The 23,176-nt window shown below is 39.3% G+C and overlaps 1 protein-coding gene across 2 annotated transcripts; it reads left to right on the forward strand.

Annotated features, from left to right (window-relative positions):
• The first annotated feature begins 660 nt into the window (after positions 1 to 660).
• On the forward strand, positions 661 to 23,075 carry DNAJC14 (DnaJ heat shock protein family (Hsp40) member C14). Of its 2 annotated transcripts, XR_011920338.1 has the most exons (8): positions 661 to 818; positions 7,276 to 8,767; positions 10,260 to 10,366; positions 12,101 to 12,220; positions 13,050 to 13,210; positions 14,228 to 14,330; positions 15,185 to 16,193; positions 20,201 to 23,075. XR_011920338.1 is itself a non-coding variant. In XM_072408484.1 (7 exons), exons 2-7 carry the CDS (start codon positions 7,310 to 7,312, stop codon positions 15,411 to 15,413), a joined length of 2,178 nt encoding a protein of 725 aa, XP_072264585.1. In that variant the 5' UTR covers positions 661 to 818; positions 7,276 to 7,309; the 3' UTR covers positions 15,414 to 17,588. The 2 variants fall into 2 exon arrangements, 1 of the variants encoding a protein (XP_072264585.1); XM_072408484.1 differs by lacking the exon at positions 20,201 to 23,075 and having other exon boundaries at positions 15,185 to 17,588.
• The last annotated feature ends 101 nt before the right edge of the window (positions 23,076 to 23,176 follow it).

Raw genomic sequence — 23,176 nt, forward strand, 5'->3', positions numbered from 1 at the left:
TTCGGATTTTCACCAGTAACGGTGAAAGTTCTAGGTGTACCTAAGTTCTGAAAGTGTACCTAAACTCATTATAGAAGGGTAGACAACCCTTTGGTTGGTGTTTTGTTTTTTTTTTTAAAAAGGGTGCAGTCACACCCAGGCAATCAAGACTTAATGGGAGTGCAGAGCCTCCCGGGATACCTACACCATGCTTTCTGGAAGGCTATGACTGCTCCTTCTACACATGTCCTGATGTTGGGTATGCGCAGAAGGGGCAATTTTACTCCTAGGGGAAAAGATGCCAATCTCACGAATGCGTAATGAGATCGGCTCTTTTTTTCCCCCTTCACAGCAGCTATTTCACCTGAACTCACACCTGCACGGTGTGTGATGGGATGATGAAGAAAGAAGACCTGAAAATGGTGGCGCTGGGACGAAGAGGAATCCTAGGACCACACGGGTCTGGATCATTTTTTTTTGTTTTTAGTTTAGTTCCGCTGTACATAGAAATATTTGTCAGTTGTGCATTGTGTGGAGTTTACATAAAGTTTATTATATTCTCTTATAAGTGAGCTGAGTGCCCTCCCCTGAATGAGCCTGCTCTGGGGTTCATGCTGTACACAGAGCAGCAGGACTGAGGATCAGACTGGTGACGTAACGTCACGCTGACGCTCGGCCTCACGTCGGTCCCGGAAGTGATGTTGGGTTGTGTGTTGCCTGTTAGGCAGCAATCAGCAGTACGGAGACATCTAGGGGGATAGCTGTGACCGGAATGCCGTGCTGAGCGCGGCCTCTAGGGGAACTGTCCCCTAACTCTTCCTCCGGAGGCCCGGGGCCGGGTAAGGGCACACGTCGGTTTCTATGTACATTAGAGTGTGTGAGCCGCCTATGCAGCATCTCTGTGGGATGGTAAAGTCCGAGGCCTGGTACCTATGTGACTGGCAGCGGGTGTGAGGGCACAGGGGGCCAGGGGAGAAGCTGCTAATAGTTTGTGCAGGTTGGGAATGTTGTCACACATACAAGTATTCAAGAGGACCGGTCATGGCTAACACTTTGTATGCTTACTACACATCTGAGGTGCATGGGTAACCCAACAATCCTATCTGTGCTTGTATCACAAGTTCTGAGGATTATTATTTTATTATTTAAAACTTTCAGATGACCACTCAGCCCCCTTAAGGGTAAATTTTTGCAGGATAATAAAGCTGGCAGGATGTGACGGGTCTGTGTAAATGTATCACTACCCTGAGGACTAATGGGGGAGACGCTACAGATGGTGACAGCACTGCTGCAGATTGAGAAGTGCCCTTCCAGTGTTGTCATCCTTGCAAAGGAAATAAGTTGTGGTTACGCTGTGATACATCTTCTGCCTGCAGGGCTCAGCCGGCTGTCACACGTCTTTGTAATAATGCATCACAGTGGAGTTGACAAACTCAGATACCAGCAATCTATTTACTTATTGCAGAGAGTTGGTATAGATGTTCCATTGCTTCAGGATATTTTACCATTCATAGCTGTTTTTATAATACATGAATTGCCACCATGTGATTCATTCTTAGGGTGCCCCATCACCTGGCATTGTTTGATCTGCCCCATAGCTCCTAAACCCATGTGATTTACCTATCCTCGTTCCATCGTAGGGTTCTGCATTCTTTCATCTCTTATTCCTCCTTCAGACACCTTAGGTCATTTTGATTGGCAGTGCCAGGATGATGTAACTCCCAAGCAGGTGCCTAGGATTTCATTTATTCCCAGCGCATGCGAGGGAAGCTGGGATTGCCGGGTTTCCCTGGCAACCAAAGCTGAGGCTGCACATGTGCAGAAACCCGGAGACATCAGGCATTTAAGTCACAGTATTGCACAAGGCACATCGTCTGTCCCCTTACTGCAAAAATGACCTGCCTGATCCTGGGATCTTTAATTAGTTCTAGTTTAAAAAACATATTGTAAAACATTTTTATTCTTTTAACTGCAATTATTAACTCATAGTTGGAAGTTTGTGAGTTTGTCTTTCATTATATATTATATCAGAGGTTGGCAAACTTCGGCCTTCAGGCCAGATACGGCCTAGCTGGTAGTTCGTTCCAGCCCTTACGCCCCCTGGCCTGTCCGGCCTAATGCCGGCCGGCAACCCATGGATCGGCCAGGGGACGTTAGGAACTGCCGGAGCGCCGGTGCCTCCCCTTTGCAGTGGCTCCCCTATTTACCGCAGCCAGCGTTGATACTTCCACTGCCGTGGTAAATAGGGAAGGCTCCCACAAGGTAAATCCTTCTCCTCCGCAATGCATACGGAAGGGAGGGATTTCACTTCACGGGGCATTCCCTGGTGGTGGGTGGGGTCATTAGGGCGGGCCCGGCCTAGTGTGCTCCTGCCCACCCCATAAATAGCCTAGTGGCCATAAAACTTTGCCGACCCCTGTATTATATAAATGTGTGTTTGGGTATAAAATCCTGATTCCAATGGAAATACTTGAATTTGACTTGGCTTTGACCTCTCACTCATCCTTCATACAGCAGGAGGAGCAGCACTAGAAATCAATCAGTTGGGCTGATGCCAGAGTGAGTTTGAGCTTTGAGCTTATCAGTGATGCTGCTCCTCCAAAAAAGTATATAGAATAAAGATTTTTGTGTCAGCTGCTTACCTGGACATCTTTGAAATAACACAACTTGTCCTTATAGGCCAACAACACTGAGCCGTAGCCCTTCATTTGGCAGCAGAGTTGTCAGTCCGGCATGCACACTCTTTTTTTTCTGTTGGGATGCCTGTAAAGTTTGCATGCTTGGATCTTATAGGCAGCCTAAATGACGGCTGAATACTTTCTGCTCATTGCAAGGCAATCATGGTATTTAGTGTAAACTATTGAACTTTTCAAATCAAAAACCTATTGTGTAGCTGGGCTTTCCTGACTTGTGACCACTTAGTGCTTTTGAATTTCCTGTTAGACTGAGGTGGTACATTCGCATGTCACCTACTCCTTCTCCAGGACACATGTTTTTTTCTGTATGCTGGGATGCTGGAAAATGTGGTCTGGCATGTATTGTTATTCCTACTTTTGGTGTCACATGAACACAAATGATTGACACCCCACTGCCCTATTTCAGAGATGAGAGGAAATAAGCTGTAGTTGGTGTGCCAGCACTTTTAGCCCGTGGAACAGATATTTAGTCCACCACTTTGCATCTTTGACCCAGAGTGAATGAAAGGTATGTGCTGCTTGAGATGGGAATGTTAATGCAAACTTCATTTTTCATTCATTGGCAGAGCACAAGTTTGCTTTAATTCCCAGCTATATTATAGTTTAGCAGAAATGACATGAGTGATCTTTGTGCTGTGATAACCTGTTAGCCTTTGGCTTACTGGACCTGTTGTCAGGGCACATATGCAGGGTATTCTAGTTTAAATGGTGGACCGGATAACTTGCTTCTAAAACCACCTTTGTGGGTTAACCCCTTTTCCCCCTTTCAGGTCTGCTCTTGATACATAAAAAGCCCTAGGGAACTAACTACAGTCTTTATATAAAGAAGTGTACATTTCAATTTTACCTCTAACACCTCTTCAAGACCTTCCAATCAAGGTTCCCAGTCCACTCACAAGGACTGTAGTTCCAAACCTCAGACAATTCATAGTATACTTCATAGTATACTTTGTTGTTGTTAATAAAACTCCTTTGGTTTTACATACCCTCAAGGATCATCTTTCTAAGGTAGTTTCTGCCCCAAAGACATCCATACTTCCCTCCCTCTCCTCAGCTTCAGTTCAACAAAAGGAGATATCCCTCAGTTTCTTGGATGTTGTTTGTGATGTAAGAACTATTCATCTACTGAATTTTTCACAAAAAATACCTTTTTTTTTATTCCAGCAGAACCACCTCTCATGGGTGCTGTGGCTTTTTGTTTTATTATCTCTAGGATGGTCCAACACTTTGATAAGTCCACCATTTCTTGTCAGGGTAAACTCTATCTTGATCTGTGAGGCCCTCATGAACATTCAGACATCACATTCCTGTTTGTCAGATTTGTGAGGCTGCCTCCTGGTTTTTCTACTAGGTGGATGTCTAGGCGTCATCTCATTCCAGGTTTCAATATGAGGTTATGTAGGAGGTAATGTCTAGTTTTATTGGAGGGTTATTGGAAACTGTTCTGTTACTTATCTCTGTTGGACATCCCACAAGTATAAGACATTCTGTGTCCATTGACAAAAAAAGATTCCTAAATCCTTTTCTTGGAGTGCAATCTAGAATCAGAAATGAGAGACACAGGTACTGCCCCTCTTGTTAGTACTGCTTAATTCACACAGAGGCATGCTGTTTACTAGATGTTTGTTTTCAAGTTTCCACTCCTATGTATAGGATATATCTTGTAGGTACAAGACTTTGTGTTCCTCATTGGACTAAGGAACGGATTTTATTGCAAATAGTTCAAGTAATTCATTGTATCCACCTGTACTATGCTCATGGCAAAAACTTCAAACTTCTGGGCAGTAGATTGACTATGACTCTCCTATTCTGAATTCCAGCACCCAGATTTGCTTTGAATCATCAGTAGTAATTGCAGTCACACATTCATTCAACTAATGATATATTAGAATCCTGTTTATATAAACAGTGAATAGCAAAGGGGTATGTCTTAGCCTCTTAAGCCATGTTTTTGTAACTGTTCTATGTGGGTCCAGCTTTTGTTTACAAGATGCTGGTATAAAAAAGGGTTATTGTGTCATATATTACTATATATGACCCAAACTTTGGTTCCTTTTGTTGTTGTTGCAGTTAACTTCGTATTTATACATAGCATAAAGTACACAGCTTTCAGTGTTCTCCCCAGCCTGTTTTAGCCAGGTGCACCACCTGGTTATTTTTGGGTAGTTACTGAACAGTTGGGTCACAATACAGGGGGCCCACCTACAATTTCTTCCCACCTAGCCTAAAAAAATTCTGGGTTGAACACTGGCTTTATAGTACCTGTATGCTGTCCAGTACTGCAATTTTCCTGCGGCTCATTTTGACCAATCTGGTTTCCAAGCTTGTGAACAACCCCGATTCATGTCATATTTGGTACTTTTACAAAGTAAACCAAATTTAAGTTGAGCATCCTTTTTTGAATTTTCCAACACAGGGGAACCCTTGAAATAACTTTCAGGTCATTGGGACTCTTGCTTTAATTACCACATTCAGTACATTAGTGTGGTGGCCAGTAGGAAGAATGTCACTCTTTCAGATAGCTAAAAAATTATTGGTGTCACCTAAACTGACCTGAGAGGTACAACCTTAACCCCCCTAGCGTTCCAATTCTGTCTGTATTTCCATGCAAAAAGCATTACATTTTTTTGCATGGAAATGTATTTTACATTGTAGGCCTATAATTCTTAGGCATAACTCACCAATGTCCATGTCCAATGTTTAATAAATCTAAAAATAAACTAAATAAAAAGACACAAAAATCTGTTAAAAAAAAAAATAGTGAAACATGTAATATACCTGTACAGTAGAATGTATAATATATAGATAATATCAAGATTTTTTTGTATTGGACTCAATACAGCTATTTTGTATTGAATCCAATACAAAATTATTTGAATTTCCCGCCACTCCTCTCACCCGCACCGACATCACCGGGAAACCCTGGGGAACATCTCTGCAGTCGCCAGGAAAAGATCAAAGCGGGAGGACGCCGCCCGAGGACCTGCGGGGACCAGCAGGATGCCGGGGGACGCCAACGGATCAAGGTAAGTGTTTTTTTTTTTTAAGTTTTAAGCGACCCTGAGTGTGACTCATGATTACCACTTTCAGCATGTAAAAACCATCCCGATCCACACTTAGGATTACCGCTAGGGGGGTTAAAGAACCCATAGCAAACCCATTGAAGAACCCTAGGGTTCCATGAAACCCTGGTTGAGAATACTGAGTTTGGTTCAGGACATTAGTTTGAGATGTCTAGTTTATTAGATCACCTACTATGACTATATGACTATACATGGATCAGAAACAAATTTACATGTTAAGTTCCGCAATTTGGCATTCAAAGCTGCGGAAAAGGTTTTACCCAGACTGGCATTCTGTATTTTAGGCTGTCCTTTTATTAGACCTAGGAATATGCAAAGCTCTCTGCAAAAACTGCCTGCGGAATGTGAGGACTGGTTTGGCCAGACACTCTGAGTTTGTAAAGATTGTCCTGCATTTACTCCACTTCTCTGCCTAACCATGTATTATTTTGGGCTCTCCTCTAATGTGAAATCCCTTTAATATGTTTCCGGCAAGATCTGCCCAAGCTGTAAGGGTGCCAGGTTAAGATGTTACTATTACTCAGGGGAGAAGAGGTGGGAGTACATCTCCAAGTTTGTAGGATAATACCATTGTGACATGACAACTTGTATGAATACGTTGCTTGATTTTCCCCTCCAGAAAGTGGTGCTAGATTTGCTTCTTCCTAGTCCTCAAGGATGTCGGTAAAGCATAAAGCTGCAATTAGGTTTCTAGTTGGGGTTAATTTGATAGGCCCTGTTTTATCCCATCAAGTGCATGTATAAGCAAGTGAAATGAATGTGTGCTGAGCCATTTTTTTTTGTTTTTGTTATCATGGGGAATGGTTAGAACCCAGGTTCTGTTACTGAGATTCTTGTCCTGATGGAAATATGCAGTAGGTACACATCAGAAATTAAATTCTAATAGTTTTAGCCTTCCTCTATTCTACTAATAGTTTTTATTTTTGTCTATGTTACATTTGGAGAGTGAAGATTAAAGTGTTGGAGTCCTTGATAGCCTTACTAATCTGACAAAGGTTCCACACCTTATTCAAGAAAAGACTCTGAAAATTGTCACTAAAACAGATGTTGCCATCGGAAGATTTGACGTTTAAATCTGTTACAAAGATTACTGTAATATTATGAATTTGTGACAAATTCCTGTCCTTTCAGCATGACCATCGGGCCAAATAGTGTTTGTAAAAGCAGGTAGCTTGATAAATGGTAGAAAGAACCTTCCCAGTTCCCTTCAAACCCGGAAAATGTTTTGGATGATTTCCACTTAAGTGACCGCCTACACTTGTGTTGACAAAACACGTTGTATTGACAAATCATATAATGTAGTTGTATCAATAAGTGAATCTCTTGGTCACGAAAGTACTGAATTGCTTTACAACAATAGCATTTAAACATATAATCTATGTATGGGAGGTGGCACCTGCTGCTTATGAAAACAAACATTTTCATTCTGCTCATTTTTGTCAATTTCATCTTGATCTTTGTACATTAGTTGAAGCTGAGTTATGGTTTATCTTACTTGTTTTATCTTTTCTATGCAGGATAGTAAAACAACAATGAATGCCGTAACCTAGCATGTGCCTTGCCCCCTGGTGGGACAACAAAGAAGAGATGGACAAGCAAGCAAGAAGAACTATAGAAAACTACGAAAGCTTGGCCAGCGTCCATCGTCCTTGCAATAGCGCATCAGAAAGTAATGGAGCCCATTTTTCTAGAGAAGGAAACAATAGCCTTTCTGCAGATATAAACATCAAATCTGCAGCTGAGAAAAATAGTAAAGGAACTCCAGAATGGGCAGTAGGTCTGTGCAGAAATCAGAAATTTGATGTGCCCAGGCACAATTGTTTCAATGATTTGGACAAATCCTCACAAGTTCAGGAAGTGTCTGAAGATATGTGGACTGAGGAGTTCCTTTCCAATAAAGCATCCAAAGAAAATCTAATGGATGAATCTGGCTGCAGTTATAAACATCACAAAGAGGAGGACAGTGGTCTTGATTGTGATTCAGCACAATCCCTATTCTCAGAATGTGGGCACACAGGCGATAGCATAGAATCTGTTGGAGGCATATACTCTGATATTGGTGGCCATATCTGTAGCCAAGACCTGTGTGATTTTTCTTGTTACCAGCAAGAATTATTGGAGAAAGAAAGAGGTGATGATGAAGACAATGGGAGGCTAACAGCGGAGGATTTTTTTAAGCCATCTGGGGGAAAAAGAGGCCGTAAAGGAAAATCTCGAAGTAATGCAAAGGATGAGCTAAGAAAGGATGGCCGTCAACCTTCATCCTCCAGCGGCAGGCACAAACTATGTCGCAAGAAGACCCATATTGAGGGGAAACACCAACTGAGAGCCTTAGTTCCTCAGCCGTTGTTGCAGGTTTCAAATTACTGCATCCAGGTGCTTATAGATTTGGTGCTGTTAGTTGGTGAATGTGTGGAAGCACTTGGCACACAGCTGTATATCAGGTTATGGTTACCTTCTCATGATTTAGGCAGTTTAAAAAGTCAACTTTGGACCTTCAGTATCTGGGCACAGCATCGTACTAAAGATTTATGGAGTTTTGTTTGCTTTTGCGGTTTAAGGATTGTACACGTAATGAAAATGTTATGTGCGCTACTATTCTCGCTGCTGTTGCTTGCTGTGGGCTATGGTCGAGTCTGTTGGAACTATATTAAGAAAACTGGGGACAAACTTGGAGCAGACAGAAACACACGGTCCTGGATTTTCTCCAAGTTTCAGAATGTCAGGGCCCTAGTGACACAAAACAGGATATACAGACTATGTTTTGGTCTGCTGAAAAAATGGACAGGGAAATTTTGGCCTTCAAAGTCAAGGACAGATAAAGACACCTCAAGGCCCTCAATGGCATCAACAAATACAGGTCGCTTTCAGGCTAGGAATGAGATGGAACGTCTGCTAACCATGGCTGACATTCCAGAGGAGGAATTAAATCCCTTTCAGGTTTTAGGGGTGGAAATGGATGCATCTGATATAGAACTGAAGAAAGCATATCGTCAGCTGGCTGTTTTGGTAAGTGCTTTGATGTTTTGTTTTTTGCATTATTTTTGCAACACTAAGGACCATTTATATGTATTGTATATATTTGTTATGATAAACTCTGCCACAGATACTGAGCTAAGAAGTATTAGTAAAAGATGAATGGGAAAGGGTGGTTGTGTGCAGCTATAATGGGCCCTTCAGGGACTTCAATTACACTTTGTGGCCAACAGGAATCCAAGGGGAGCAAAAGATGTGGACCAGTACGGCTCTAAAACTATGCACACATGCCACAAATTTTAACTCAAGAGGGACGGTCATTTGTGTCTTGGGTGAAAATCTACCAAGTTGGAATGACCTCTATACTTTCCTATAAAGGGGAGCACACTCCTCTTCCCCTCTATAGAACAGACCGGTGCTGTGCGTACATCGTTTATTTGTTGTTCTGTCACTGGAAACGACCAAGAAAGATAATTTCAAGAAATTATCTCTGTATGGGGCCTAATAGCTTTGGTTACTGTTTGCAAAATAGTTACCTGGCATTTTAAAAACTTATTTTAGAGTAACTTTAGTCACCAGGAAGGCATTTGTGTGGGCAACTGGACATGCCTGTGTTCCTACCTGGCAACCAGTTTACAACGTTAGAAATGCCCACTCGCTTGCTTGAATGTCAAAGTTCTTGATCTTTGAATATAAATGTGTACAGTGTTTCTAAAGCTGCAGGAGAGGCTAATCTACAAAGTAGCTGGTCATCTAAACTAAAACGAGCGGATTCCCCGGTTATTTGTGCACATATAAATTCTACAGAGATGTAACTTGTTATGGGATGAAGCTAGCATGAACAGCCTTTTTTTTTTTTTTTAATGGAAAGTATTACATTTTTTCTTTAACAGTATACGAGGAGATGTGGTCAGTTTAGCAGATGCCAGCTACTAGTCCATTTGATAGCTAAATAGAATAGAAAAAGTTTGTATGATTTATTTGTTTGGTAAATGTTGGTAAGGTGCCAATGTAAGATTCCTAAAAGATTCCCACACAACAGACATTTCTCTAAAAAGGTTTCAATCCAATCTATTTGAAACACATGCAAGTGTTTCCATGTAAAGTGTCCCAGATTAATCCATCTATGGAGAGTGGTCTTCTTTCCCCATATTGAAATAATAGATCAAAGCTGCTACCACTAAGTAATTAGAAAACATTGTAATTTAAAGGCACTGAAAATAGACAACGGAGTTAAGATTATTCACCAGATTATTATAGCATATGTTGCTGCATTTTTTTGGGGTTAGTCCCAGAATGCATAAAAAGTCTTCATCTGCATGACCACATTTTAGGAAATACATAAATGTAAAACTTTCAGTTTTACATTTATGTATTTTTCAGTCATTTCTCTATACGATGAGATCATGGAAGCAGAGATCTTTTTTAGGTTTGTTTTTAAAGTAATTTCAGTAAAACTTAAGTTACATGGAAAAGTGTTTTACCATTATTTCTTGGAGCTTCACCTTATTTGATTTATTGATAGGTGCATCCAGACAAGAACAATCACCCTCGTGCTGAAGAAGCTTTTAAGGTATTACGAGCAGCATGGGATACAGTAAGCAATCCAGAAAAGAGGAAGGAATATGAACTGTAAGTATAGGATGTTTTAGCATTAATGATCTTTTTAACGTAATTAATTTTTATATATTTTTTATATATTTCTGAACGTTTAGGCTTATTAGTTCCCAGAAGAAAAAAAAAATATATATTTGTGCATGAATTGTTCTCATTTGTTTGGAAATGATTCAGTAAATCTAAATAGCTTTTGGATTTTCTGCATATACATCTATTTTTTTGTAATGTACAAATGTTTCCTAAAACTCGGTAGGAGTGGATATAAACAAATAAAGTCCAATGGTGACCACAATTAAACTTTAAAAGGATTGTGAAGTGTAATTAACTCCTTGCCCATGAGCATAGTTAGTGTTTTATAGCTTTACTTCTGTAAGGTTATAGAAACATTTTTTTTTTTAACCCATGATTTGGTTAGAAAAAATAGGTCTTACGGAAAGAAACGTTTGTTAGCTTTTCTCTTATCTAAGAATGGTAAGATATGGTAACCATCACCAAAGGGGTTCAGTCAGGTAATGCAGACTGCACTGTAGTTGGATGCCCATACATCATAGTTCTAAATTCAGGATCTTCCCTGGGCTGAAAAGAAACGATCGGAGTATAAGCACATGCTCATTCAGGCAATATAAAAGTACTACAAGTATTGCTTGTATACCCTTTCCCTGACAAATGTGAACATGACACATTTTCATAGGTGAAGCCCAACTCCAACCTATTTTCATCTGTGGATACAACATGAATGAATGGTTATGTCATGCTTTTTTAGTCTGTCTACTGGTCAGTGGTAACGTAACAAAACCTGAAGTGACAGAAAAGCAAAAGAATCACATCATCAAAAGTTTTCACAGAATTGGTGGGAGGTTAGATCCTTTGTTTTTTTGCTGTGGTTTTTCCTGTAAAGGTGCTACAGGGTTAGAGAGGGAAACATTTCTCCAGTGGAGACACAGGAGAACAATGAAAATGAAAAGAATCTACTCAAAACTAAAATGCATCAGTTTGGCTTCAAATTTATTTCTCATGTTTCTTTTTAAGTAAGTATAAATAAATATAAAAATAAAAATAATTGTTTTTAATTTTATTCTCTGTGTTTTCCCAAATTATGGTTAATAGATCTTCATGTCTGTATTTTGGGACTAATAGGAGGTCACAAATTGTTAGTAATTTGCTTAGAACAACATAAATTCCTGTCTGTTTGTGATTCTTATTTTGATTTAAAACCACACAGCAGGTTCAGTGTCCAGTTTAGTCTTTGTGTAGGAGTTCATATTGGGTATAATTCAAAAGTTTAGACCCTAGGTGACTGCAAACCATTAACTTTGGTCAGAATTGAGTGTTCATCATGTTCCTAATCACACCCTGGTAACGTGGTCTGAAGATTAAGGTATACTTAGTAACATAGTTATCTTCTTAATAAGATCACCAACATAACCCATTAGTCATGGCCTGTATCTTATATTGTAAAGCTCATCTGCTTAAACGGTATTTTCCTCCAAGACCAATATATTTTAGTTATGGTTGTGTTCTTTTGTACGGTATCATCCCCTGGGTTTTAAATATACTAGATGTTTCCTCCCTATGAACATGAATCTATGTGTGTGACAAATGAAAGCCTTCATACTGATTATTGCTGGGCAAGCGACTTGGGAGCTCTGATGCAATGAGCACACATTCAGATACCTAGACATATCAGACAGATATAAGAAGCCAATGAACTAAACCTTTTGACTTTATAATTGTTTATCTTTTGCCCAGGAAGCGAATGTCAGAAACTGAGCTGGCCAAGTCTATGAATGAATTTCTTAACAAGCTGCAAGATGATTTAAAGGAGGCGATGAACAGCATGATGTGCAGCAAATGTCAGGGAAAACACCGGTACAGTACAGATTGTTATATAAACCATTGATTTTAATGAGTTGGAGAAAAGAGGAAACCTGCACTAATAGATGTGCATAGAATGTCGTTACTAACCCATTTTTCTTGAAAATTCAGTGACCAAGAACAAGTATGCAGATAATGTTTTTATTTAAATTGATTATTTTACTTCACCTGCTGCACACTTGTTTTAGATCACTAACTCCAACAATGCTAAACCTGTAAACAGCTGGGGTATTTCATATTTTTCAGGACAGCTATGGCAGACTCTACAGTTTACCTTTAATAGACCAGTTAAGTGTCACAGTGGCATGTTTTGCAAAGTACAATAATGAATAGCACAATACCATATAATAGCCAGACACTCAAAATTAAAGTGCAGAGGAGTAGACTTTGTCTGTAGTAGACTCTGTTACAGACACGTCACATCCTAGTTCTGTTACTGGAGGATTGACCTGATGTATGTGTATACAGTGTTCTCCCCAACTCCCTCCAGCTGGGCGCACCCCTGGCAGGTATCGGTATCCACACAGCTGTTTTTAGGTGATTACTGAGAAGTTGGGTCCCAATACAGGGGCTGCCACCTATCTACTTTTATATTTTATATATATATATATATATATCCCATATATACCATCCCGTAACTGTGCAAAAAATCTTTAGTTTACTTTTTATGGACAATTTATTTCTTGTTCCACGGCAGCATTTCAACTTATTTGAAGTGACTGAATAAACATAGCAATCACATAAAATCACCATTAGAATATGTATGTAGAGTAACAAAGTTAGTTTAGAAAAAAACATATTTATAGTTCACTATGTTTTGCAGGCGATTTGAAATGGACCGGGACCCTGCAAATGCTCGTTACTGTTCTGAGTGTGGTAAAATGCATCCTGCAGAAGAAGGAGACTTCTGGGCAGAGTCTAGTATGCTTGGGCTTAAGATCACATATTTTGCTTTGATGCAGGGCAAAGTGTTTGATATAACAGGTAAGTAGGGCAGATTTGGGGACTTACACTGTTGTCAGTTAGACTACCTATTGTCAATTTTTTAACTAAATTTAATTGTATAAACATGATTTGCTGCATTAAGAACAGATACTAGAACTCGTTCAAACTCATCCATAAATTCGCCACTTCTTGGTGTATTCTATAGAGTAAAAGGGTTAATTTGGGCATAGATCAAAGATGATTTTTGTTTAGTTCCTTCAATGTTGACAGTAAAAGACAGCTGTTGGGGTATTCATGATTGTCATGACAAAGACTTTTGACTCCACTCCATCAGAAAAAATACTGTTTGATGGTTTGAAATTTTTTGGTTGATGGACTACTGCTTTCCAATGGTAAGTGTTGGGTTGGATTAGTTAAAGGTTTTCATGGTAAATTTAGTTTAATAACTAGGAACCCTTGACATTGTTAAAGCATTTTAAAGATTTTTTTAAAATGAATTCAATTTTGTTAAATGTTTTCTGCTTATATCTTGTGTGAAATTTTACATTTTCTAAGTATTGTTATATCAAGTCTTCAGTTCCTAAATATCATCAGGACGTGTTTTCTCAAAAACAGACCAAACATGGAGTGATGTAAACTCTGCTTATGCTGGCACCAAGAGTCTTGCCATAATTGTGCCAATATGCCCTAACATAAATACAAAGAGCCCCTCTTCTGGTGCTTTCTCATTCACCTAGTCTTCTGGTTTTGGAGTCTTTGGCCATCACTTACCGGGATGAGATGACGTACTGACAGGCTGTGAGAATGATCTCTTAGAGAAGAGACTTCATAGTCTCTTCTGTCGTGACAAAAGCCTTCCTGTCAGAACTGTATGCCAACTTTCAGCAGGAACAAGGATAATTATTGCTAATTGAGAGTCATGCCCACAGCAACTTGTTATATTTATTCAGTTACATTATTTTCCTAATACAGCTTGAATATGATTAGATATCATTGTATTATTGAGTTCTGATGACTTTGATGGCTCTGATGACTTTAACCACCTCTTCTTTATAGAATGGGCAGGGTGCCAGCGTGTGGTAATCTCTCCAGACACTCATCGGGTCCCATATCACATTTCATTTGGCTCAAAGAATACTGCAAACACAGGACGACAAAGGTTTGAATCATTTTTTTTTTAAAAAGAGCAGGGAAGGACAGTGGAGAACTGTACCCATCCCTTGTTTCTCTTAAGAAAACTTTTATTTTTGATATTTTGAGAATATTCAACTCCTCCTCATCTGCTGCTAAACACATAAAGCAATTCAAAGAAAGGTAGTTAAAGATGTTCTCAAAATTGTGGATTGAAGTCATCCTTTTAACAAGGGTTAAATTGTTGCCCATGTTATAATCGCCTAACACATAATGACATTCTTAAAGTCAAGCTAACCATAGACAACACAAGATATCTTCTGTTACCGTTGCACTTAAGTTTTGATTTTGTGTAAACCGCAGAATTGTTGCCAGGGATGCTCAATAGCATTGTTGGTGAAAACTGATGTGCATGGCTCAGGATTGAGAACTATCATTTTTTTTTCTCTAGTTAGTTTTGATATCAGATTTGATTTACAAGTTACTTTAGAATCAGGATGGATTCTAGTTTACAGAGAGTATTTCTGCCTAAAAGCAGACATTATATGAAACTATTACCTTTTACAATTTAACTTTCATTTTTATTCATATTACTCAGCTAAAAAAAAGGCAAACTGTAGTTGCACCAAATATTGATGGGGTTGGGTAGTATTACCCTGGCAGTATTTTCAAGAACCAAAATATTATCAGTAACAAACCCCTAACCACAATATCACCAGTCTAGAGCCAGAATCTCCATGAAAACAGGTCCTGTATACCTGTTGGTATATTACTTTTTGCAGCTTCTGGGTGGGCCCTTTAAATGACAGTGATGTTAAGTTTAACTGTACCAATGCTTATTTTAATTGTCACAACACCCCTGACTGATTTCTTTTATTGCAGAGCTCCATCAGAAAGTAGCCCAACTTCCGCTGCGGATTTGCAGAATCTTTTGAATCAGATATTCCAGGGCTCTCCAGGTCAGATGCCCAATGGGAACATTTTTACACCTCGACAACAAACCCCGCATGGAGCCCAGTCCCCTCCTGGACCATCTAAACCTGACTCTGCTTCGAAGAGTGACACAAAGTCCAAACGGAAGAAGAAAATGAGGCGTCCTGTTCAGCGATGATTAACATACACCCACCTATATTCCAGCTGCCTTGTATTCAGGGTGGGATGGCTAGGACATCAGTTGCACAACTCTATCCTAACTATATAGTCTCCTGTGGTTTCCAGTCAGATCACGGTGTGCTGACTAGAACCAAGCTGCCAAGGGCTTTCAAAACAGTCTTTCTTTTTTTTGTTTCGTTCTTGTTCCCATTTGCTTTCTTCTCCTGTTGCAGTGGGGACCAGCAAAGCTTTCCATTGCAAGCACCTTTAACAAATTCACTGATAGAATTTTTTTTTTTTCTTTATAAGGAGAAACCTATCGTTCTCATCATACCAAAGATAGCTGATGTAGACATATTAGTGGAAATATTGCAAAACTCTCCAGCACATGCAGTGCCTGGAGAACTGGGCTCTGGTGGTAATTGAATGTTTGAATGTACATTGCGCCAGAAAACCCGAATATTCAGTGCTCTGGGACTATATATTATAGTACTTCTTGCTTCAGTTATTCTGTTATAAATCTGAGGAACATGCTGTGAACAATTTTAAGCATTAGGAAAATGAAGGAACAGATTGTTTGTTCATTATTTTTTTCCTTAACATTATTTGTTAGTGAGAAGAGATTTTGTCTTTTCTGTTAAGATTTTTTTTTTTGCATATGATCATGTATACTGCTTATTGTCCTTTAAATTTTACAGAGGGGTTGACGGGTTTTTATGTATTTACAGTTTTTAGCTACCAGAGGATTGTCGTAACTGACATTCGTTCAGTGGAAAAGGGCGCAGAATAAAAAAGAAAGGTAACTAAAACTAACCTACCACCGACAGAGTTTGCTCAGAAGAAAAGCTGACCTGTCATGGCAGTCCAGGGGGTAGAAGTTTCCCAAGTCATAATCCTAAAAGACAGAGAAATCTGTTTGGATGGAGTTCCAGTTTAGCTTTCTACAATTTCCAATGCTAGTGAAAAATATTCAGTTTTTGTTTGCTACCAAATGTGAATTGGTGAGATGGCTTATGCTTTGGAGATATTGGCATAAACTGCCAACTTTCCGATAAGATCTGAGAATGGATGTACGAACATCAAAGGGATTTCTGACCTAAATCTAAAAGGCAATTGCACCTTTCAGGCTACAATGTAAAATTATGTTGATTTATTTTTGTGACAAGGCCAAGGCTTGGAATCCCAGTGTTTTTTTTCCATGACCTGAGGATATTCTGCATTGCAATGGATACATTGGATTAGGAGCAACCAAGAGCTTTAGAGCTATATTTTAATATCCTAACATATAGGGAGGTATGGGTAACACTTTGCTGGTCCTAGATCAGAGCAACTTTGAAGGTTCAGACACATACAAGCAAAGATCAAACTTTTTGATAGAAACCAGGAAAGAAATACATAGGGTAACACTGCTGACTTGTAAAAAGTATAGATTCCTGGCTGTCATAATTCACTAGTTTCAGTATGTGAGTTTTAGACCCAAAACACTTAGTTTTGGAGTTCTAACCAGGTGCATGCTTGATAAAAGTTAGTGACTGCTAACTACATGTCTTTCAGTTAGTGTAAAAATGAAATGCCTCTATGCCTAGTCAGTGTGATCCTTTAAAGAAGTAAGCAAAACTGAATATTTTCTGTGGGCTGTAAATCAAACATGAAGTTGTGCAAGCATTGCAAAAATCAATGAACTTAACCTGGGTGGAGTTTACCTTTTTTCAATTATACATTGTACAATTAAAATTATCAGCAGTGGACAGACCATTATGTTGAAAGCTCAGGTTTCTGCTGTAAAGTTTAACTTGTCATTAGTGCATAGATCTCCCTAGAGGGTTTTGCCTGTTGCTCTGCCCAGCAGCCGTGCAAACCCCCCACTGTTTACTGTTTCAAAAGAAAATGCATCCTAAATTTAAAATGCAAATTGGGGACCCCTGGGGCAACCTACATAGCAAGGAGCATTGGAGTGGGCCCCCTAATAGTGTACTTACTTGTCACAAATCTAAACCTATCAAACTACTCTGCCCTGTCTGCTTCTCTTCTTTGATCCCCAATTTCTCTAGAGCTGCAGGTTGTACAAAAATGAAAATTTAGGTACCAGTAAGGGTACATATTGACTTTAGCTAACTCCCCTTAAAATTTCATTACTATAGCATCATTAGAACATAAACTCTCATCAAAATGTGCTGCCCTATTACACATTACTGCCCAGCTCTCGTCCGCAGCTCCAAACCTCTGAACAGATCATGGTGGCGCTGCTCTGTGTTCAGCTGTCATCCGTTCAGAGGATTTCTGCTGCTGATGAGAGGTGGACAGGGGAGCACAGCACACAGCTCAGCCTTGATGAGAGTGAGACACAGGCAGTCCCACCCCCACCTGATAGCATGGGCTGGGATCTTAATAAAAAATTGCTGCTTCTAAAATGTATCTGCGGGAGTGGTGGTGTACACGTGGGTGTGTATAATTACTTCATTGGCACCACAGTATGATAGCTGTGTATCTGTAAAGTCATATTCCACAGGCTTACAACTATCTGTGTACTCCGCATATCTGCTAAACCGTATGTTGTAACGACTTGAAATGTTCAGGGTGCACTGGGGACAAATTGTCAACCCCACAGCTTCAAAGAATTTCAAGATATGGGGGTCAAAAGGTTAAAAACTTATATAAATACAACATTAGGATTACTGTTTAAAAGGAAAATGCATCCTAAATTTAAAATGCAAATTGGGGACCCCTGGGGCAACCTACATAGCAAGGAGCATTGGAGTGGGCCCCCTAATAGTATACTTACTTGTCACAAATCTAAACCTATCAAACTACTCTACCCTGTCTGCTTCTCTTCTTTGATCCCCAATTTCTCTAGAGCTGCAGGTTGTACAAAAATGAAAATATAGGTACCAGTAAGGGTACATATTGGCTTTAGCTAACTCCCCTTAAAATTTCATTACTATAGCATCATTAGAACATAAACTCTCATCAAAATGTGCTGCCCTATTACACATTACTGCCCAGTGCTAACACTTGAACTCCAATATCTCTGGAACAAAAATGTGGCTAACATTCCTTAAAATGTCATCACTATGGCATTATTAAAATATAAAGTATGCTTGCTGAAACAAAATTGGGGTTTAGGACCTGGAGTACGGTCATGTGTAATAGGGAGGTGTATTTTGATGGGAAGAGTTTTTCATGCTGTAATGATGCTATGGTGTTAGCAACAAGTTCTCATAAAGCCATGCTAATTAAATTTTAGAGGAGTTTTAGACACAAGTGTCCCCAACTTGCATTTTTGTTTTATTACGCCTCTGTGTTCTATTGAAGTTGTGGTTCAAAGAGCAAGCAGGGTAGCATAGTATAAGAATTCTAGTTCTGTAAAAGGGGGTCTTCAATTTGCATTTTCAATTTTGGGCTCCTAGACATACTCTTTTTTTGAAACAGCAACCCCAGTTCAGTTTCCACAAGTTTTAAACTTGTTACCCCCATTTCTTGAAATTATTTAAAGAAATTTAGGTTACTAGTAGCTATTTTAAATTTATATACCATAAAAGTGTGTTTTTTCCTTTCATTTAATAGAAAAATGTTTTGTTTTGTTTTTTGTGCTCAATCTCATGCATGTGCAGCGCAAGGCAGTGCTGCACATAAGTGAGTTGAAGTGATGAGAAAAAACATGGAAACTGAGCCAGCATGGGACTCGCTGGGCTAATTTTGTGGACAGATAAAGTAAAAAAAAAAGTTTTCACAAAAGTTCACTTAAACCTCCCGAGCGGTAACCCCGAGCCACACTCGGAGTAGCTAAAAAAAAAAAAACCCATATCACGCACCTATCGGGCTCGACGTGCAGCGTGCGAGCATTCGGCGGGCCAAATGTTACTTGGTTACCCCGGCGAGTGCGCTGACGTTCCCCGGGGGTTCCTGCTGACGTCAGTGCGTACAGCCGTCGCTAGGTACGTGGCAGAAAGTTCAAATTATTTTGTATTGCTTTCAAACAAGATAACCATTGAAAGCAATACACTGAATTTATATGTCTAAAAGCAGTACATTGTCTTTCATGAACATTTATTTCACAGTATACTATATTAGTATGAGTATAAAAAAGTTTGAAACACAAAATCATGTCAAAGTTATTATTATTAAATGTATTATTTTTTCTAATTTATTATTTTGACATGATTTTATGTTTCACACTTTATTATACTAATATATTATACTGTAAAATAAATTTTCATAATTTTCATGAAAGACAATGTACCGCTTTTAAACATATAAATCCAGACAGAAATGAACTACCCAGGAGGTAAACTAGATATAACCTTAGGGGCATATCTAAAGTTAGGCTGAATTCACACTGGCAGTAAGGTTGCTTTTGCTGTATTTACCCCTTCCTCATGCCAGGTACCACTGCTGCTTGAAAAACTGCTAGGTCTAAAAAAGACAGTTACTGCCTGTTATTAATCCCAGGTGCCTAGCAGTTGTCAGTAGTCGCTCAGGAGCAGTATGGTACATGTCATGGATTTTGCTGTTAATGTGAACTAAGCCTAAACTTGTTACACTACAACTAAACTTGTTACAACTTGTTCAAGCCTAAACTAAACTTTTTACACTACATTAATTACACTAACACACTGCTTCATAGGATCAAACTCCTAAAACCTAGAACAATAGGAAGTTGGGTCACAATACACAGCACTGGACAGTTGGGGCATAATACAATCGATGGAAAAATTGGATATACGAGGGGCTGCTGAGAAGTTCCTGGTTTTGCCCCCTTTCAGATGAAATAGAAAAATGATTCTTAAAACAGTTTTTTTCTTTTAGTGAGAAGCTGTGATGGCAGAGGCACAAGCAAGTTTCACGTGGTTGGAGTTACGGCCGTCATGAAGTTTTTGTTTCTCCAGGGAAAGTCAGCAAAGGACATTCACACTGAGATGTCACAAACACTGGGGGAGAAGTGTCCTTCCTACAGCACCATCAAAACCTGGATATCTCGTTTCAAGACATTTCCCTGTTAAAGATGAGCCCCGCAGTGGGCGCCCCCCAACCTCAACTGACCCAGCAACCTGCGATGCTATCGAGCTGATTATTGAGGACCGGCAAATATCTGCAAAAAAGATAGCCTAGATAGATACTTGACATCTCACAGGAGCGTGTTTATCACCACTATCCTAGACATGTGCAAGGTTTCAGCGAAGTGGGTGCCGAAATGTTTGAACAGTGATCAGAAGAAGGAACGAGTTGAAGCATCCAAAGCCGTTTTTGCCCATTTTGAAGCTGCACATTACTTTTTGGGTAGGTTAGTGACGGAGGATGAAACCTGGCTCCACATCTATGATCCTGAAACCAAGGAACAGTCAAAGGAATGGCGCCACAGCGGATCCCCGCGCCCGAAGAAGTTCCGAACCAAGAAATCGGCCAAAAAAGTCATGGCGTCTGTTTTCTGGGACAAAGACGGTATTCTGTTGGTGGACTACCTACCTCAAGGCTCTAGTATCACGGGACAGTATTATGCTAACCTGGACCAGCTGAAGGAGGCAATTAAGACAGAACGCCGTGGAAAGTTGTCCAAACTTGTGCCTGCCAAATTGAACACTCTGGGTTTCCAGTTGGCCCACCATCCCCCCTTCTCTCCTGACCTGGCCCCTTCGGACTATTATCTGTTCCTGAATTTGAAGAAACGCCTGAAGGGCAACGTTTTGTGGACATTTCTGACGTCGGAGATGCTGCTGAAAGTGCATCAGTCTCGGGGGAATATGTTGAATAAATGTGTTATTTCATAACTCTGGCTCTCTTCTTTCTTGGAATAGCCAGAAACTTCTCAGCACCCCCTTGTACTAATGGGACAGGCATTAGATATTTGGAACAAAGAAAAGGGGGTGGGTAGATCACTGACACAATAATAGGGGTTACTGGATTCCTATGGCATAAATTACTGGGAGCACTAGTTTTGCTGTTTCTTGGCCCACCCACTTTTTGACCACCCGGCTTTTTTTAATTCCCTAATGGACAATTGCAAATACAGAATTCAATATAAAAGTTACGCATACGGTAAGGTAACTAGGACTAACTAGCTTATTGGTCACTATTTCACATAAGTTTATGAAAACCTTTTTTTTTATGTTCTGGTCTATAATGATACCCATTTTTTCAAATTTTTGATTCTGATAAGATTTTTAATACATATTTGCTTATGCAAGTCTGCTTATAATTAGACTTTGTGTTTTTAAATCTATTATTCTCTTAAACCGTTAAACATTAATAGGTTGTTGCAAGACAGAAAGCAGTCATTGTCTGCTATGCCTTGTAAGTGATTTGTACCAATCATCATGTTCATATGTACACCACCCTGATTCTGTATTTATTTCACTATTTTATGCTACATACTCAGGCAAAGTAAGTAGGAAAGCCGTCCCAAGCTTCCATGCAACAGTATTTGAGATTAAGGATATGGTTTGTGGCTGCTGCAATGCTGGCTTTTTAATTTTGGTCTTGGGTGGTCATTCAGACCTGAATCTAATTAATATATGGTAAATTTCTGCAGGAACAGTGTATAGGACAATCAATTTTAACAGGATGTTTTGTTTTTGAATATTTTATATTTTCTGATTGTACAAGTGTGATACTTCTCAGCCCTGAGGCTCATCCTCACACAGATGGACCCCACTGTAATATTGCAGAATAGGTAACCTGATTTCAAACCAATATAAGTTGCTTGAAGAATTTAAAGAATTGGCTACAACGGGGATTTACACAATATGGAACCTGATAGTGGAATTGCCTTTTTGCGTTTTTGCTCATGTAAATTTGCAATATCCAGTTTTTCTATAAAATAACAATGTTGTTATCAATGGCATTTTGTCAGAATCCTTTTAGGTTCATTATTACAAAAATAAAATGCTGCAGTAAAGTTGGTATGAGTAGACATTTAGAGGTTGTTTTTGAGACCTGGAGCAAAAGTGTTGCTATTTCCCTTCACAAAAAAACATATATGTTATTCATTTAATTACCAAAAGCTGATTGCTCCATAGCCATGGCTCAGGTCATTATAAATTGGATCCATAATTTGTATCTATTGTGTCACAGTGGTTCACCTGCTACTGTACGAAAGGTTGATTTGTTTGTAGGATCCCATGATAGGCGCGATATGTTCTCGTTATGCAAAAAATTCAAATTGGAACCCGAAGAGCAATGGAAGTGTGGCACTGGTGGCCACCTCAGATACAATGACAATGGCAGACCAGTGCAGTATCTGGGTTTTAAATGTAAATGGGTCCCATTTGTTTACTAGTAAAGTCCTCTTTATCCATTGAGCTTTCTACTGTGTTAAACAGAGAGGGAACAGGTAAAATATGTATGCCTATACAGGACTGGGGTGAACTTCGGGACTGAGTGGTAAAATGGTCTTGTATCACATTTTGTTAAATTAAACTTTTATGCTTTGAAGAATGGCTGTGTGCGGCTTTTTTATGATTTGGAATTAAAGTTTTTGAGGTAGCAATAGTTAGATCTTGTTCAATTGTTCATCCAACCATGGTGCTCAACTCCAGTGATAAAAAGGAAGGGAGCCATACCCGGGCTGAAACTCCTGTTTATAGTCTGACTTAGAAGTATTTAAGGCAAAGAATCCCAAAGCTTCTTAAGCATCTGCTAGCTTTACTAATGGCGATAGCTGCCTGATTTAAATCAATGCATTTTTTTTTTTAAAAAAAACAGTTATTTGAAATTAAAATTCATTACAGGCCAGACTAGCCATTTACAAGATAATTTGTCAACCAATATAATTCAATAAATTTTCAT

This window comes from Pyxicephalus adspersus, chromosome 1 (genome assembly GCF_032062135.1).
Source record: "Pyxicephalus adspersus chromosome 1, UCB_Pads_2.0, whole genome shotgun sequence".
NCBI classification, from domain to species: Eukaryota; Metazoa; Chordata; class Amphibia; order Anura; family Pyxicephalidae; genus Pyxicephalus; species Pyxicephalus adspersus.

Bases quoted from the DNA above. Each gene is read 5' to 3' on its own strand.
- DNAJC14 (XM_072408484.1), top strand. From the start codon at position 7,310: ATGTGCCTTGCCCCCTGGTGGGACAACAAAGAAGAGATGGACAAGCAA. The intron at 8,768-10,259 runs GTAAGTGCTTTG...ATTTATTGATAG, and splicing joins ATCGTCAGCTGGCTGTTTTG to GTGCATCCAGACAAGAACAA. The intron at 13,211-14,227 runs GTAAGTAGGGCA...TCTTCTTTATAG, and splicing joins CAAAGTGTTTGATATAACAG to AATGGGCAGGGTGCCAGCGT.